The 16868-nt window shown below is 40.8% G+C and overlaps 1 protein-coding gene across 2 annotated transcripts; it reads left to right on the forward strand.

Annotated features, from left to right (window-relative positions):
• The first annotated feature begins 483 nt into the window (after positions 1-483).
• On the forward strand, positions 484-14270 carry LOC133546910 (zinc finger protein 239-like). Of its 2 annotated transcripts, none has more exons than XM_061892759.1 (3): positions 484-588; positions 3604-3826; positions 12702-14270. In XM_061892759.1, exons 2-3 carry the CDS (start codon positions 3604-3606, stop codon positions 14129-14131), a joined length of 1653 nt encoding a protein of 550 aa, XP_061748743.1. In that variant the 5' UTR covers positions 484-588; the 3' UTR covers positions 14132-14270. The 2 variants fall into 2 exon arrangements, with proteins under 2 accessions (XP_061748743.1, XP_061748744.1); XM_061892760.1 differs by lacking the exon at positions 12702-14270 and adding an exon at positions 8870-9163.
• The last annotated feature ends 2598 nt before the right edge of the window (positions 14271-16868 follow it).

The following is a 16868-nucleotide window of genomic DNA, read 5'->3' on the forward strand; positions in this document are numbered from 1 at the left end:
AGGTAGAGAGTTTTACAAAGTCCAGAGGAAAGTAGGTGTAATGAGAGGAGGGGGTAGAAATAGGAAGGAAGAAGACATTATGACTAGAATGAGATTAGGGCATACATATCTAAATAGTTCACTAAAATTGATAGGCAAACATACTACAGGGCTGTGTGATTTTTGCCACCAGATAGAAAATGTTGACCATGTTTTAATACAATGTAGGAAATATAATAGAGAAAGAGAAATACTGGAAAATAAGTTAGCAAAAGAAAATATTAGGTTAGAAGTGGGAGATATATTAGGATTGCATTCAGAAAACATAGGATATAAAGCAATATACACATATTTAAAAAACACTGGGTTAAGTAAAAGAATATAGAGTAGGGATCCACCTCGGTCCACACTCCATTACAGTAGGTGGCGGTAATGCACACCAGAAGGTTGCTTGCCAACCGCCATAAAAACAAAAGAAGAAGAAGAAGAAGAAGACAATAGTGAGTGGTGCACACTTCCTTCGCCCGGCCACAGAAGACAAAAAAGAGTTGCTGGTGTAACAATAGGAAGAATATATTCCACTCCTCTCTTGTACACGCGGCTTATGAGGTAATATACATGATATATTTTCATATTATTTATCTTATTTACCTCATATGTTGTTCGAAGCTAACGTGCTAGCTTTAACCCGCTAGCAGGCCTTTGTAGCAAATGCGAGCGTTTTTTTGGAGGAGTGTATTTTATATGTTCTCTATGAGAATTATATTGACTTATTTAATACTTTAACTGTTTTTTTGTTGTATATTACAGTCACGCTTAACATCATTAAATATTTGTTACTAGAAAGAAACGAACGTCTCGTAATGTAAGTCTGGAATAAGTCACATGGTATAATAATAATAATAATAATAATACATTTTATTTGGTATAGCGCTTTTCAGTGTACTCAAAGATGCTTTACAGGATGAACAAAATAATTATATTATTGTTATTGTGATGACAGTGTAATATAATGTATTATTGCAGTGGTCTGCTTTATGTTGGTGTCAACTTTATTAGCAATAAATACAAATGATGTTTGCACGCACTTCTATTACCTTGATAACATCCATCCATCCATCCATTTTCCAACCGCTTGTCCCTATTTGAGGTTGCGAGGGGGGACAGGGGGTGTTGGAGCCTATCTCAGCTGCATTTGGTGGACATATCATGGAAATTAAATCAGCTGGTGTTTGTTATTACGAAAACACTATTTGCACAATTGTAAGCGATTAATGCTTATTCAGTCAGACTAAAATAAATATTTAATTAAATAAATGTTAAATATGAAAAATGGCTTTAATATACTGGACACAAATTGAATATGCATCAATATTTTGTTTGTAATCAAATCATGAGGTACCCAAATATTCTTATATATATATATATATATATATATTAGGGCTGGGCAACGATTAAAAATTGTAATCGAAGTTAATCGCACTATTTCTCCGATTAATCGCGATTAACTGCATTGTATACACAAAGCCCAATAATGAATTCAAAAGTAGTGTGTAGTGCACCTTTATTGGAATATTCTCTCACATGAACAAAAGCGCCAAAACATTTGTTGTGCAAACAATTTAAATCAGTCCTTGTTAAACAGTAGCAGTTAAATAGCATATTTGATGAAAATCAACTCCAAAAATGTAAATACAAACATTTAAGCTAATTGCCACTGCCAGGGTATTAAAGTTATCCTGTTTGTTATGGAAAATAAATATAATCTACATACAAATCTCTGAGCCACAATCATAACATCTGAACAGGCAATTTCTGAGGTAACAGCAGAAACATTTTTCTAAAAACTATATTACAGGTAGTGGGCTGTTTTAGGGAATGTTTGATCAAATTATCTGTTCTAGCAATATTAATAATGTTGTGTTTATTCTGCGTAGTGCACTTAAAATAATTATGACCATAGGACGGCGTGGCGCAGTGGCAGAGTGGCCGTGCGCAACCCGAGGGTCACTGGTTCAAATCCCACCTAGAACCAACCTCGTCACGTCCGTTGTGTCCTGAGCAAGGCACTTCACCCTTGCTCCTGATGGTTGCTGGTTGGCGCCTTGCATGGCAGCTCCCTCCATCAGTGTGTGAATGTGTGTGTGAATTGGTAAATGTGGAAGTAGTGTCAAAGCTCTTTGAGTACCTTGAAGGTAGAAAAGCGCTATACAAGTACAACCCATTTATTTATTTATTTATCATTTATCTAGGAATTGATATGATGGGAATTTTCCGATTGTTTGCTTGGTGCTTTAATAAACTGAACGCATCATATACATGGTACTATATTGTGATGTTATGAGCCAGGGAAAAAAAGAACTACCCTACCCAGCATGCAACAGGAGTGACGAGCATGCGCGGTAGCCCGGTATAGGTTGTGTGTCGCCATGACGGCATCTTGTATGTTGTGATATGCAGACTCTGAAAGCAAACGTTAAGAACTCAGCCAACACTCCTGGTCTGCATTATTCATAAATAGACAGACAACACATATACTCCGCTGCTTCACAGGCCGCTGGATGTAGCCGGCAAAGTATTCCCATGCTAGCTAGCCGGTCTAGCAAGCACGCCTCATTCAGTCCAAAACAGCCCGATCTATCCACATTCAGAATTGTCTGGCGGTCGTAAGTGATCCCGGAGTGACCACGCTGTAAGCCAGCCAGGAAATTTGCAGAATTGTCCGGTATTTTTGCCAAATGTTCCATCTTTACCAAGAGCCCATCGACGCCGAAGTACATCCGGGAGTTGCCATCTTGTTAAGAAAAGGCGTTAACAAAATAAAAGCATGTAAACAACATACGCAAATGTGCGATCAAATAATTGTCGGCATTAATAGAGTGATGAATTAACTCGTAATTAACGCATTAATTTGCCCACTCCTAATATATATATATATATATATATATATATATATATATATATATATATATATATATATATATATATATATATATATATATATATATATATATATATTCTCACGCCAGCACATTTCTTGGCATGGTGTGAGTGAGGTTCAAGCAACATACTATCACACGGCCACACTCGCTGGCACTTGTTACACGTGCTTCGCTGCACTTCTGTTTCTTGTCTGTTGGGCTAAAAATGTTGCTTTTGCAGAAGGAAAAACAAGGAGAGGATATTGTGCGTAAAAGTAAAGCCAACCGACCACAGCTCTGTAGTCCTGGTCACCGTTGACGTGAGGTGGGACTATTTTGGAGGTGCACGTCAAGGTTGGCTGGTAGGTTGGTAGTGGGAGGAGCCAGTTGGCGTCACTTGATGCTGCAGCACAATGAAACTTTTATACGTGCAGACTGACTTCATGCAGTCATGACGGTATTAAAATCCCAGCAGGAGGTTTTCTTTAAGTTGTTATTTTTATCAATAATTAATGTAAATGCAGAAAATTGGATCAATGACACAATTCATAATAATCAATAACTGATGATTATTCCATGTGTAGAAGAACATCACCACAGAGTGGTGTCAGTCCACTTGGAAAATATTATATTTGATAGACTAAACAACATTTGACACATCTGAGCTGAAGTTTGTTTGTGTTGTCTTGCGGACGTCCAACAGATGAACGCTCGTCAAGAAGAACGTCCCCTTCAGCAGCAGGAGGATCCACAGCCCCCCCACATTAAAGAGGAAGAGGAGGAAGTGTGGATGAGTCAGGAGGGAGAGTGTCCTGTAGGGCAGGAGGAGGCTGATGTCAGCAAGTTTCCACTGACTGTTGTCTCTGTGAAGACTGAAGAGCATGAAGACAAACCACCTGAGTCCTCACAGCTTCATCACAGTCCAAGTAAGCACAACATCCACATATCATCTAATACAATGTTTGTGACACATGTTCATCCGGGAGACACATTTATCACTAAAGATGGAGATATATTTGCTTTTTAACACCACCATTTAAAAATGAATGTTCATCAATCATCAACAGTGTAATTGCTGGGGTGTAACCATGTGACCTAGAGGCCGTCCTCCTTACCTCACCTGGTCAAATGAAGGCAAACGTTCAATATGGCTTCTGTTTATTTACCTTTAGCAGCACATATGTCAGCATATTTCAAAGGTTTAGTGGTGTAGATAAGAGCTGTATACCAAGTACCATTTTTTTTTTTTTAGTACTGGTTCCTAAAGGTCTACTGAAAGCCACTACTAGCGACCACGCAGTCTGATAGTTTATATATCAATGATGAAATATTAACATTGCAACACATGCCAATACGGCCTTTTTAGTTTACTAAATTGCAATTTTAAATTTCCCGGGAGTTTCGTCTTAAAAACGTTGTGTTACGATGACGTCTACGCAAGACGTCACGGGTTTATAGGAAGTATGAGCGCTGCACACACACACAGCTAAAAGTCGTCTGCTTTAACGGCATAATTACACAGTATTTTGGAGATCTGTGTTGCTGAATCTTTTGCAATTTGTTCAATTAATATTGGAGAAGTCACAGTAGAAAGATGGAGTTGGGAAGCTTTACCCTTTAGCCACACAAACACACGGTGATTCCTTGTTTAAAATTCCCGGAGGTGAAACTTTCCTATGGATCAGAGCGCGGTCAAGAGAACATGAATCACGACAGAATGTCAACCAGCAGGTTTCGGTGAGATAATTGTGGTTAAAACGTCGCTTCTTACCGGAGAAAAGCTGAGCTTGTGCCATCCATAAAGCTGCCGTCAATTCCTCTGAGACAATGGCGTCAACACACCCGTGGACACACACCTCCGACTATCAGGTACTATTTAACTCACTAAAACAATAGCAACACAATAGAAAGATAAGGGATTTCCCAGAATTATCCTAGTAAATGTGTCTAAAAACATCAGAATCCGTCCCAATGCAATCGCGTTTTTTTTTTTCTAGTCCATCGCTATCAATATCTTCAACCACAAATCTTTCATCCTCACTCAAATTAAAGGGGAAATTGTCGTTTTCTCCTGTCCGAATAGCACTTTTTGTTGGAGGCTCCCATTAAAATCAATGTGAATATGTGAGGAGCCCCCACACTTGTGACGTCATTGTCTGCGACTTCCGGTAGAGGCAGGGCTTTTCTGTAAGCACCGAAAGTTGCAAACTTTATAGTGGATGTTCTCTACTAAATCCTTTCAGCAAAAATATGGCAATATCGCGAAATGATCAAGTATGACACATAGAATGGACCTGCTATCCCCGTTTAAATAAGAACATCTCATTTCAGTAGGCCTTTAATTATGTGGTCCATGAAGACCGTGAAGATTCTGGACTAACGACACAACTATTTGTATTTTTAATTCCAGCTGACTGAGGTAACTATGACACGTTGTCACATTGAGTTCAGCTGCCGCTGCTACACATTACAATCAGCTTTAAATGATGACAAATAAGGAAGCAACAAACGTTTGATGTGTGTGTTATTGAGAAGAAGATGACATAACTGCATTTCACCTTGCACTGCACACATAGTTGACTTCTTTAAGACTTCAACCTCTTCTGCAAATAGGAATGCTATTTAAAATGCCTCTTTTCCACTTTTTTATTTCCACAAATTACATGTAGTACCGAAAAGAGTACCGATAAATACTGGTATCGATAAGGAATATTGATTAGGGTATCATATCCATAAATCTATAAATTTACATCCCTACTGAAGATACAAGCCAGATATTGGTCTCAAGATGGCGGCGCCCTGCTCGGCTGCGGCTGCAGAGGCTCTTGGTAGTAATAGAACATTTTGGCAAATCTACCAGTAATTTCTGTGAATTTCATGGCTGGCTTCCAGCGTGGACACTCCGTAGTAACGTACGACCGCCAGACAATTTTGGATGTGGATGGATCGGGCAGTATTAGACCGAAAGATGCGTATACGTTGGACCTCCTCGCTATCCTGGGAATACTACGCCGGCTACATCCAGCGGCCTGTGAGGCAGCGGAGCCTAGTACCAGAGGGGACCGCAGACAGAGGAGACATAAGCGGTGGGATCAGAAACAGAAACGGAGATGCCGAGCGGGGCTAACAACAAAGCTAAAGGCTAATCCTCACAGAACGCCGCTTCCTTCCATCCTGCTCTCAAATGTCCGCTCACTGGAGAACAAACTGGACTACCTGAAGCTGGATTCATATGCAATACACTGCTGCTGGAATTGTAATTTTCCTGAAGGAACTCTCCTGAAGGAATCAATAAAGTACTATATATTTATCTATCTAGATGAGAGACTGCTGCGCCATATTTCTCACAGAAACGTGGCTGAAACCATTCGTCCCGGGCGAGGCAGTTAGCATCGAGGAGCTAACTATGTTTCGGTCGGATAGGAGCAGCACTCTCACTGGTAAATCCCGAGGCGGTGGTGTTTGTATATACATCAATAACAACTGGTGCAACAACGGGAAGAACGTCTCATGTCACTGCTCTCCCGATGTAGAAATATTAACTATAAAATGCAGGCCATTTTATTTACCTCGGGAATTCAGTGCTATGATCTTCACAACAGTGTACATTCCCCCCAGTGCTCACACAAAGAAGCTTTGAATGCTTTGTGCTGCTCCATCAATGAACTGCAAACTACACATCCAGAGGAAGTTTTCATCGTTGCAGGGGATTTTAATCAAGCTTACATGAAAACAGTTTTCCCTCATTTCCATCAATATGTGAATTTTGCAACCAGGGATGGAAGCAAGCTGGACTTGGTTTATAGTAATATTAAACAGGCGTATAAAGCTGCACCACGCCCCCACCTGGGCTCCTCAGACCATCTATATGTGATGCTAATTCCTGCATACAAGCCCCTGCTGATCAGAAAGCAAGCTACAGTGAAGCAGGTGAGGACCTGGCCAGAGGGAGCAATGGAAGCATTACAAGACTGCTTCGGAACCACAGACTGGGACATGTTCAAGGCAGCCGTCACCGATAATCATAACACATGTGTGGAGGAGTATGCAAAGTCTGTGTCCGCATACATTCAGAAGTGCATGGAGGATGTCAGTGTGATCAGATTAGGGGCGGCATGGCGTAGTGGGTAGAGCGGCCGTGCCAGAAACCGGGGGGTTGCAGGTTTGCTTCCCACCTATTAACATCCAAATCGCTGCCGTTGTGTCCTTGGGCAGGACACTTCACCCTTGCCCGTGGTGCCGCTCACACTGGTGAATGAATGATGAATGAATGATTGGTGGTGGTAGGAGGGGCCGTAGGCGCAAATTGGCAGCCACGCTTCCGTTGGTCTACCCCAGGGCAGCTACAGATGTAGCTTACCACCACCAGGTGTGAATGAATGATGGCTTCCCACTTCTCTGTGAGCGCTTTGAGTATCTAACAATAGAAAAGCGCGATATAAATCGAATCCATTATTATTATTATTATTATTATTATCAAGAACATCCCCACATGGGCCAACGAGAAACTCTGGATGGATGAACAGTGAGGTACTGCGTGCAATGCTGAAGGCTCGGAACAAGGCGTTTAAGTCTAGCGACATGGTAGCAGTAAAAACAGCCAGAGCTAACCTGAACCGTGCCATTAAGGTTGCAAAGGTGCTCACAGTCAGAAAGTGCAGGACTTCTTCCAGAACCCCACGAACACTCGACAAATGTGGCAGGGCATACAGGTCATCACGGACTATAAAGCTGCCCCCCGTCCCTGTGACAACAGTATCAGCTTCCTAAATGACCTAAACAACTACTTTGAAAGGTTTGAGGCACTTAACACCCCTCCGGCGAGAACATCCATCACTCCGGCGAGAAAAAACACCCCTCACTCTGATGAGCAGCTGCTCAACTTGGACACAGCGGATGTCCTGAATACCCTGAGGAAAGTGAACCCCCGCACCTGATGACATTCCGGGCCAGGTGCTTCAGGGATGTGCAGACCAGCTGGCGGGGGTTCTCACAGACATCTTCAACATCTCGCAGGGAGGTGGTGAAACATCTGGTTGACTGGTGCAGAACCAACAACCTGGTCCTGAACGTCGACAAGACCAAGGAGATCATCGTTGACTTCAGGAAGCACCGGTCCAGCCACACTTCACTCTTCATCAACGGCACAGCGGTGGAGATGGTAAGCAGCACCAAGTTCCTGGGGGTGCAGATTACTGACAATATAACCTTGTCCCTACACACCGGAGATCTTGTAAAAAGAGCTCAGCAGCGCATGCACTTTTTGCGTCGGATGTAAAGAGCACAGCTCCCTCCCCCCATTCTCACCACATTCTACAGAGGAACTATAGAGAGCCTGCTGACCAACAGCATCTCTGTCTGGACTGGAGCCTGCAATGGCTCAGACTGGAAGTCTCTCCAGAGAGTGGTGAGGACGACGGAAAAGATTATCAGGTACCTGAGGCAGAGCAACAGTCCCAGAGCATGATTGACCCCCCACCATGCTTAACAGTAGGAATGGTGTTCTTCTCTTTGTAAGCTTAATTTTTTTCTCCTCCAGACATAACGTTGATTCATAGGCCCAAAGAGTTCCAGTTTTGTCTCATCACTCCATAGAACAGTTTCCTAAAACATTTGGGGTTTGTCCAGATGATTTTTTGGCATACTGGAGTCTATTTTTCTTGTGCCTGGTAGTCAGAAGTGGGGTGCGCCTGGGAGTTTTGGCATGGAGGCCTTCATCTCGTAGTGCGCGCCTTATTGTCTGGGACGAAACCTGCGTTCCCCCCTCTGCAATGTCCTGTTGTAGTTCCTCAGTTGTTACCCGGGGGTTTTTCATCACTGTACGCACACAGCATCCTCTTTCTACCACGCCCAGGTAGGGTTCCCACTGTGCCTTTAGCTTTAAACTTGCGAATTATGCTCCCAACTGTGTCTCTTGGAATGTGTAATGTCTTTGCTATTTTCTTATATCCATATCCTTTCTTATGAAGAGAAATGACCTCCTCTCTTGACTTCTTTGACCACTCCCTGGACTTCACCATGTTGCAAATACACCATTGACCATCTACAAGAAGCTGAGCGTCAGTCTTTTTCAATCACTTTAATTGTTGCTCGTTATGGTTCTAATCACATCTACAGGTGTGTTCAACACCTGATTGAAAAGACCTTATTCAAATTCTGTTCTTAAGAGTTATGATCTGCAAGGGGTTGAATAATTTTGTCAATGAGATATTAAGAAAAATGTCCTTTTTTGGTATTTTGTAAAATACAGTGTTACGATTTGAGTTGCATTCATCTATTTGAAACATCTTTATTTGATATGACTATAAACAAAATACGGAATAAATGTCCAACTTTCTAAAACACCAAAATTGTGTGGCGGTTTAATAATTTGGATCACAACTGTATATCTGCACCTTATTGTTTTTTTTATCCTGCACTACCAAGAGATAATTCAACAAAATTGCGTTCTTATTTGTACTGTAAAGTTCAACTTTGAATGACAATAAAAAGGAAGTCTAAGTCTAAATATCTTATAAAAAAATAAAATCATTTTTTTATTTGGATTTAGTTACTTCTCCGCTGTCCAGCAATGTCTCAACACCTTTGAGAGATGATTTAATCTAGTTCATTTCTACTAATTAGCTATGTTTTGTTGATATCAAACATCAGAATCAGACATACTTTAATAATCCCTGAGGGGAAATAAACATTTTCAGCACAATCCCATTCAAGGTCAGACAAACATTCCAGGGAGACAGAACAGGATCGCTGACGGGTCTGCCAACTTGCGGCGCCCCTTGCAAAAAAGGTGAGATACATACAGGTAAACAAGTGGGGGCAATGTGAGAAAAAATTCAAAATCGGTCTCAGCCTGGGCCCCTGGAGAGGGGGTCCAGACTGAGGCCAAGGGAAAAAAACAACTTATAGCCCTAGCATACATCCCTCTTTCATGTGTAAGAGGGAAACATCAAAGAAGACAAAGGACATTAAAAGAGCAGAGCTGATGCAACCAGACACTTCTACATACAGCTATGAATAAAAAGTAAAAGAAACAAATACACTGTGGTGGCTTTTGCGGTGTCCCACGCCATCGTCTGCTGGGGTGGAGGGAGGATGGCCAGAGACGGGAGCAGACCCAACAAAGCAACCAAGAGAGCCGACTCCACTCTCGGCCGCCGACCAAACGGATTCTGGTGTGGCAGAGACCCAGCAGCTGGTCTCCATGGCCAAAACGCTCCAAGGAGGCAGATCCAGAAGTTCACAAAAAAGCTTCGCAGAAGTCACGAAAGTGCCACCCCTTGTCACACAGTCCCAAAGGGTCCCCAACCAAAAGGCAAAAAAAAAAATATATATATATATATGTGTATATATATATATATATATGTAAATGTATATATATATATATATATATATGTATATATATATAAACACATGAAAAGAAGATGGAAACACAAAAGGATGACACAAGAGCACAGAGCTCCTGCCAACAGCAGCCACTACAGGGTCGCCATCTTGGGGGGGGAATTGCAGCATACAAGCTACAACAACACAGAAATCGTAAAAGTTTCCTAAAGGAAAATGTTCATATTTAAATAAGTAGAGTAAATAAATCATAAACAGGATTTTACAGTTTAAATGCAAATGTTGATGCTCCTCTTAGACACTGTTCTTTGTTCTCTTTCGGGTGTACAAGCAGCTGTCTTGTTTGTATGTAAGTGTTTTACTGCTGTGTTTATTTTTTTCATGAGTTTTTGTATTGCTTCCCTGATGTACCGTATGGTTTTGACATCTTGAAAGTCAACGTGGGGACTGATAAAATCCTCAGAGACATTATCAGAATATATGCAGGACAAAGTGTCATGTGACTGGGTAAATCTGGACTTTTCTAAAGCATTTGTTCGTCTAACTTGTGTATTGAAGAACATTTCCCTGAGCAGCAAGAGCGGACCTCAAGGATGGAGCAGAATCAGTCACAACCCCTTGTATTAAAAAGGAAATGGAGGTTCTGCAGTACCCCAAGATTAAAGAGGAAGAGGATTCAAAGCAACCCCACATTAATGGGAAGGAGGAGCCAGATAGCTCTCACATTAAGGAGACAAATGAATCACAGCCCTCCCTTACCTTACAGAGAAAGAGGAGTCACAGCTCTACTCACAATAAAGAGGAAGAGTAGGACTCACTGACTTTTTGCTGCGTCAACACAGAAAAAGGTTAAGTGAAATAACTTAGATGTTAACTATCGGTCAATAATGCTTGTCTTTCTCTCAGACAGACAGGGCTTTACTGTCCGTAACACACACACACACACGCACGCACACATCGCACACATCGCAAAATGAGCTAACGTTACGCTAAAAGCTAATCAGCCTTCACCTCAAGGACTGTGAGCGAGCTGAGCTACCGCCTATACCTCCAGATCGTCAACGGGCTCATAGTGATGTTACAAGTAGTTGACTGGGAGGTGTTTATTATGATATGGGGATCGTCCGCTGCATTATGCTCACCTGCTGAACACCTTTCTGCTAACATGCACCGTCTCTCCTCTCTGCCTGCCTCTGCCGTGAGCCCTGATTCCATGCACTCTGAATACGCACTGCTGATTGGCTCTTACCGCTTTGCCTGTAACCAATCAGATGGTTGTGTGGGTGGGACAATGCTGGGGGCTGCAGAGACATAGTGACAGAGGCAGAGGCAGTACGAAGCGTACCAGCTTGTTAAGACTTTAGTTTAGCACAAAATGATAATATCAATACGTTTAATGAAGTCAAATACAAATAAGGCAACCAGAGAAGTATCCTACACTTCTCTTTTGTAAAGTAAATGTGAACATGCGATATGGGCATCTACATCGACTATATGATTTGCCTGAGAAGCCGGACAGGACAAAAAAACAAAAAATGTTTTGGTTTTTTTAAGACTTTAGTTTAGGCGGTGGGTAATGTGTTGATGTTGTTAAGGTGGCCTGGCAGTATAGCTCGGTTGGTAGAGCGGCCATGCCAGCAACTTGAGGGTTCCAGGTTCAATCCCAGCTTCTGCCATCTGAGCCATTGTGTCCTTGGGCAAGACACTTTACCCACCTGCTCCCAGTGCCACCCACATTGGTTTAAATGTACACTTCCACGTGATGTAGAACAGTAGTACCACATTTTAAACATACACACACATCTAAAGAATATAAAAATAAATATATTTGGTGGGCCAAACAAAATGACTCGGCGAAACAATGTTTGGTATGGGCCATATGACCTCAAATCTATATCTTAATAACAATATATGTCACGATATATCATTTGGTATATGATTGCTAATAAAATAATTTCAAAATGGGTTACAAAAGCTCCTAATTTGGCAGCTGACATATGCAGTAACATATTGTGTCATTTCTAATTGTATTAATTTGGCGAAACAATTATTATTAATGTACTTGTTTATTTACTGTTAATATCTGGTTGCTTTATTTGAGAAAATAATACTGGAAATGATGAAATATTTTACTGCATATTTCATCAACTAAATTAGGAGCCTGTGTAGCCTGTTTTAAAACGGTTCTATTAATAATTCTATAAGAAATAATATATGACAGAATCAATTTTAAACCATCAACCGTCTATCCATTGTAGAAAGTCCTGTTGTGCTGGTTTGTTTTTCCTTCCTGTGAATAATGTTGTAAAGAGCAGCCTGTTTGTGCGTCACTGAGATTTCAAGACAGTTCATACGATAACTTGTTTTTCCTAAGTGCATGTAAAAGTACTGAATGCATTGTGTGACTGAGCACAGATGGATGTTTCTAAAACGTGTTTGTCTTCTTGTGGCCTGCAGACGTCTGTGAAGAACATCTTCTCCCTGAGCAACAGAAGTGGAGCTTCAGGATGGAGCCACAGCCCTCCCACATTAAAAAGGAAAAGAAACACCCACTGATCCCCCATTTTAAAGCGGAAGAGGATGACCCACTGACCACTCACATCAAAGAGGAAGAGGAGGACTCATTGACCCCCAATTTTGAAAAGGAAGAGGAGAAGCCACTAATAACCCATTTTAAAGAGGAAGAGGAGGACCTACTGACCCCTTACTTTAAAGGGGAAGAGGAGGACTCATTGACCCCCAATTTTAAAAAGGAAGAGGAGAAGCCACTAATAACCCATTTTAAAGAGGAAGAGGAGGACCTACTGACCCCTCACTTTAAAGAGGAAGAGGAGGACCAAGAGCCGCCGCACATTAAAGAGGAAGAGGAGGAAGAGGGCATCAGTCAGCCTAAATGGTTGGAGGAGTTCCCAGTGACTGGTGTCCCTGTGAAGAGTGAAGATGATGAGGTGAAAGGTGAAAGTGAGGAGAGGGGAGGGGGGGAGCCTCCAAGCAGCAGCTCAACACAACACATGACAACAGAAGCTGATGGAGACCACTGTGGAGGATCACAAGCAGACAAGCTCTTAGCTCCACTATCAGATAGTGAGGACACAACGTCACACTCTCCTGACACTGATGATGAAGACTCTAAAGATGATAAGACATGTCACACTGACAACACTCGCTTCACATGTTCTCACTGTCACAAAACTTTTAAATACCATTGTCGTCTAAAATCACACATGAGAACACACACTGGAGAAAAACCTTTCTCTTGTTCAATCTGTGGTAAAGGTTTTAGACAAAGTATCAATTTGAAAGTACACATGAGAACACACACTTGTGAAAAACGTTTTTCCTGTTCAACCTGTGGTAAAGGTTTTACACAAAGTCAGAGTTTGAAAATACATATTAGAACACACACTAGAGAAAAACCTTTTTCTTGTTCACTCTGTAGTAAAGGTTTTACACAAAGTATCAATTTGAAGGTACACATGAGAACACACACCAGTGAAAAACCTTTTTCCTGTTCAATCTGTGGTAAAGGTTTTAGAGAAAGTCAACATGTGAAAAGACACATGAGAACACACACTGGTGAAAAACCTTTTTCATGTTCAAACTGCGGTAAACATTTTACTCAGAGGCCAGATTTAAAAGTACACATAAGAACACACACTGGAGAAAAACCTTTTTCATGTTCTATCTGTGGTAAAGGTTTTACAAGAAGTCAACATTTGAAAGTACACATGAGAACACACACTGGAGAAAAACCTTTTTCATGTTCAATCTGCGGTAAAGATTTTACTCGAAGGGAAAATTTCAAAAAGCACATGAGAATACACACTGGAGAAAAACCTTTTCCTGTTCAATCTGCAGTAAATATTTTGCGCAACGACACTATTTGAAAGAACACGTGAGAACACACACTGGAGAAAAACCTTTTACATGTTCAGTATGTTGTAAAAGTTTTTTACAAAGTCAGCATTTGAAAAGACACACGAGAAGACACCCAGGAGAGAAAGTGTTGAGTTGCAGTGTGTGTGGTGAAAGATTGTCTTCTAAGTACCAGTGTAAGAAACACAAGTGTGCTGGTGAGAACAGCAGCAGCAAATGAAACTGCAGGATTTGAAATAAACTGTCCAGACTTTAACTTTGACCTTCTAAAAACATCAGCACATAGTTTCTAAGATTTATAGATGAGGTATTTTAGATTATTGCCTTTTTTCAGTCAAGTACTACACATGACAAGTGTTTTTTAAAGTTGTTCATGATTTATCCCCCTTTTTTAGAATTCCTCAAACATTATCAATTTCAGAAAACATGGGAACGTTTGGAATGTTTGGGAAAAGTTAATTATGTACATCATCCCACAGAGCTTTACTGTACATCCATCCATTTGTTCTACCACTTGTCTCTTTCATTTTATATGTATAGCATTTAATCACATACTTGTCCGCCAAAAGGTGTTGCGTTTTGGAGGAACTCCTTCTGTCAGAGTGCTGTTCACACTTCTTTTACTGCGGAAATCTACTCACAAAAACAATCCAAACAGTAGGAAACAAAAAATGATGGTGCGAAAAAGAGAAGACTAAATGTGCATTTTGGAAAAAATAACAAAAGCTACTTCTATACACAAATAAAGTCAACTTGGTTTGGAGTTACAAGACGTGCACACTACAAAACAACACCAAGATGGATGGCACTGGGAATGGCCAAGGTAGCAAAATACTCAAAGCATGGAATCAACTGGCGTGGAGTAGAATCGCCGAGTGCCATCCAGCTGTCAAGGTGCTGCTTAAGTAGCACCAGGGTCAATTGGAAGCAGCTGTGCACGTCCCACAACTCCGCCCACAAAGGCAACACAGGAACTCTAGGAGGAAGGAGAAATGTAAGAACAAGGTCAACTGCACCAAAAGACGAAAACTGACTGTTGGAGCCAAATTTCCTTATTTGCTTATATTGTTTTTATTTTGTTTTCTCTGATTGATAGCTGGCTTCAGTTCATGCTGAATGTCCCTTTCTGCAGATTGCTCCGCCCACTTCCTGTTGAGAACCAGGAAGTGTTGACAGGGATGGGACTGTTGCTATGGTGCGGTTGCCATGGTAGCCTCCTTTAATTGTGTTCAGCTGGGAACACTGGGGGGTGATTGCATGGAGGACAAACAGTTTTGGAGCGTGTGGTGTGGTGTGTGGTCAGGTCTCACTGCTGTGACAATGTGCCATTCAAGCCAAGGTCAGCATACATAATGTTCTAGAACCTACTTTTCATTTCATTTTGATAGCTTGGAATAAAGGGATTGTCATATCCAAACACATTTCTACAGTACTGGACATTCAATCATCAAACTGGTCAACACAGTATCAGTATCAGTATCAGTATCAGCCCAAAGATAAGTGCTGTACAATGAGAATAAAATGCCTCGTAGCCGATTATACAAATGTGATCAATTCATCTTGATATTGTCCTGCCACAGTGAATAGGTTTCCCTTTTTAAAGGGCAAATTCCTCCCAGGGTCTTTTGTCCTAATGACTGTCTGGATAAAGTGAGGAGAATATAATTAAGGAAAACAATGTATTTTACTAATAAACTAGATTAAGTAACCCATTTTTACAGTTAGCTAAATTGGACAGAACACCTGCATCATCTTCTCAACAACACCCACATTCTTACAAACAACATATTTAAGAATGGTGGTGTTAAATACAAAGTGCATTCAGATACAAACAATTATTTTTGATGTTTACTCTATTAAAGGACATATATGTGCACATGTATGCACTGATTAAAAATACAGAACAATAATGCCCACGTTTAGACTTTCTCCATCCAACGCCATCTTGCTTTCTCCTCTTTTCTATTTCCAGCAGACTAGTAGAACATCTTAGGTGTATTGCTGCCCTCCACAGTCTATTAACAAAATGTCTTCCTTCTGTCCTATGGCCCACACTACAGACTTGGACACAAACAGGAGAGAAAGTAAAAAGCAGCTTTAAGGAGGTCAAAACAAAATGTATGCATTCTTTCCAACGGCCGCTGGGTGGCAGCAGAGGCTCCATGTATCACCTGAAGAAACATTTTGACTTCTGACCTTTCCACATTATTTCTCTCATCTTTACTGCTGGAGTTCAGCTCACTGAGGATGTAAGCTACATTTTGGTATCTTAATTATCTTTAATTATTCATAAACAGGCTTAAAACAAACCATTATTATCATTACTGCCTCATTTCCCCCCACTGTCTACTAATTAAAACTATTCTAGCACAAAAACATTCAGGATGTTCATACAAAAAATATTACACATCCCCCAAACGTAACAATTTATTATGGTATTCATATCATCTTACATTTAATATACACATGGTCATAACAGTGCTGACAATTCAAATTCCCTGTGGGGATTAATAAAGTATTTCTGATTCTGATCATTACATCACTCTCATAAAGCCTTTAATGCTGAATATGTTTTTTACGATAGCTCAGCTTCACCATGTTGGAATATTGACTGCTGATATTAACATTCTTCTATTGTTTAGAATATTACAGTCTACTCTTTTTCTTTGCTCAAATGAACAGGATGGAAGTGTCTTTAATTGTCACTACTGAGTGTAATTATGTATATAATAATCTTCATTACCGCTT

The sequence above is a fragment of the Nerophis ophidion genome, unplaced genomic scaffold (genome assembly GCF_033978795.1).
Source record: "Nerophis ophidion isolate RoL-2023_Sa unplaced genomic scaffold, RoL_Noph_v1.0 HiC_scaffold_48, whole genome shotgun sequence".
Lineage (NCBI taxonomy): Eukaryota > Metazoa > Chordata > Actinopteri > Syngnathiformes > Syngnathidae > Nerophis > Nerophis ophidion.

Bases quoted from the DNA above. Each gene is read 5' to 3' on its own strand.
- LOC133546910 (XM_061892759.1), top strand. From the start codon at position 3,604: ATGAACGCTCGTCAAGAAGAACGTCCCCTTCAGCAGCAGGAGGATCCA. The intron at 3,827-12,701 runs GTAAGCACAACA...TGTGGCCTGCAG, and splicing joins ACAGCTTCATCACAGTCCAA to ACGTCTGTGAAGAACATCTT.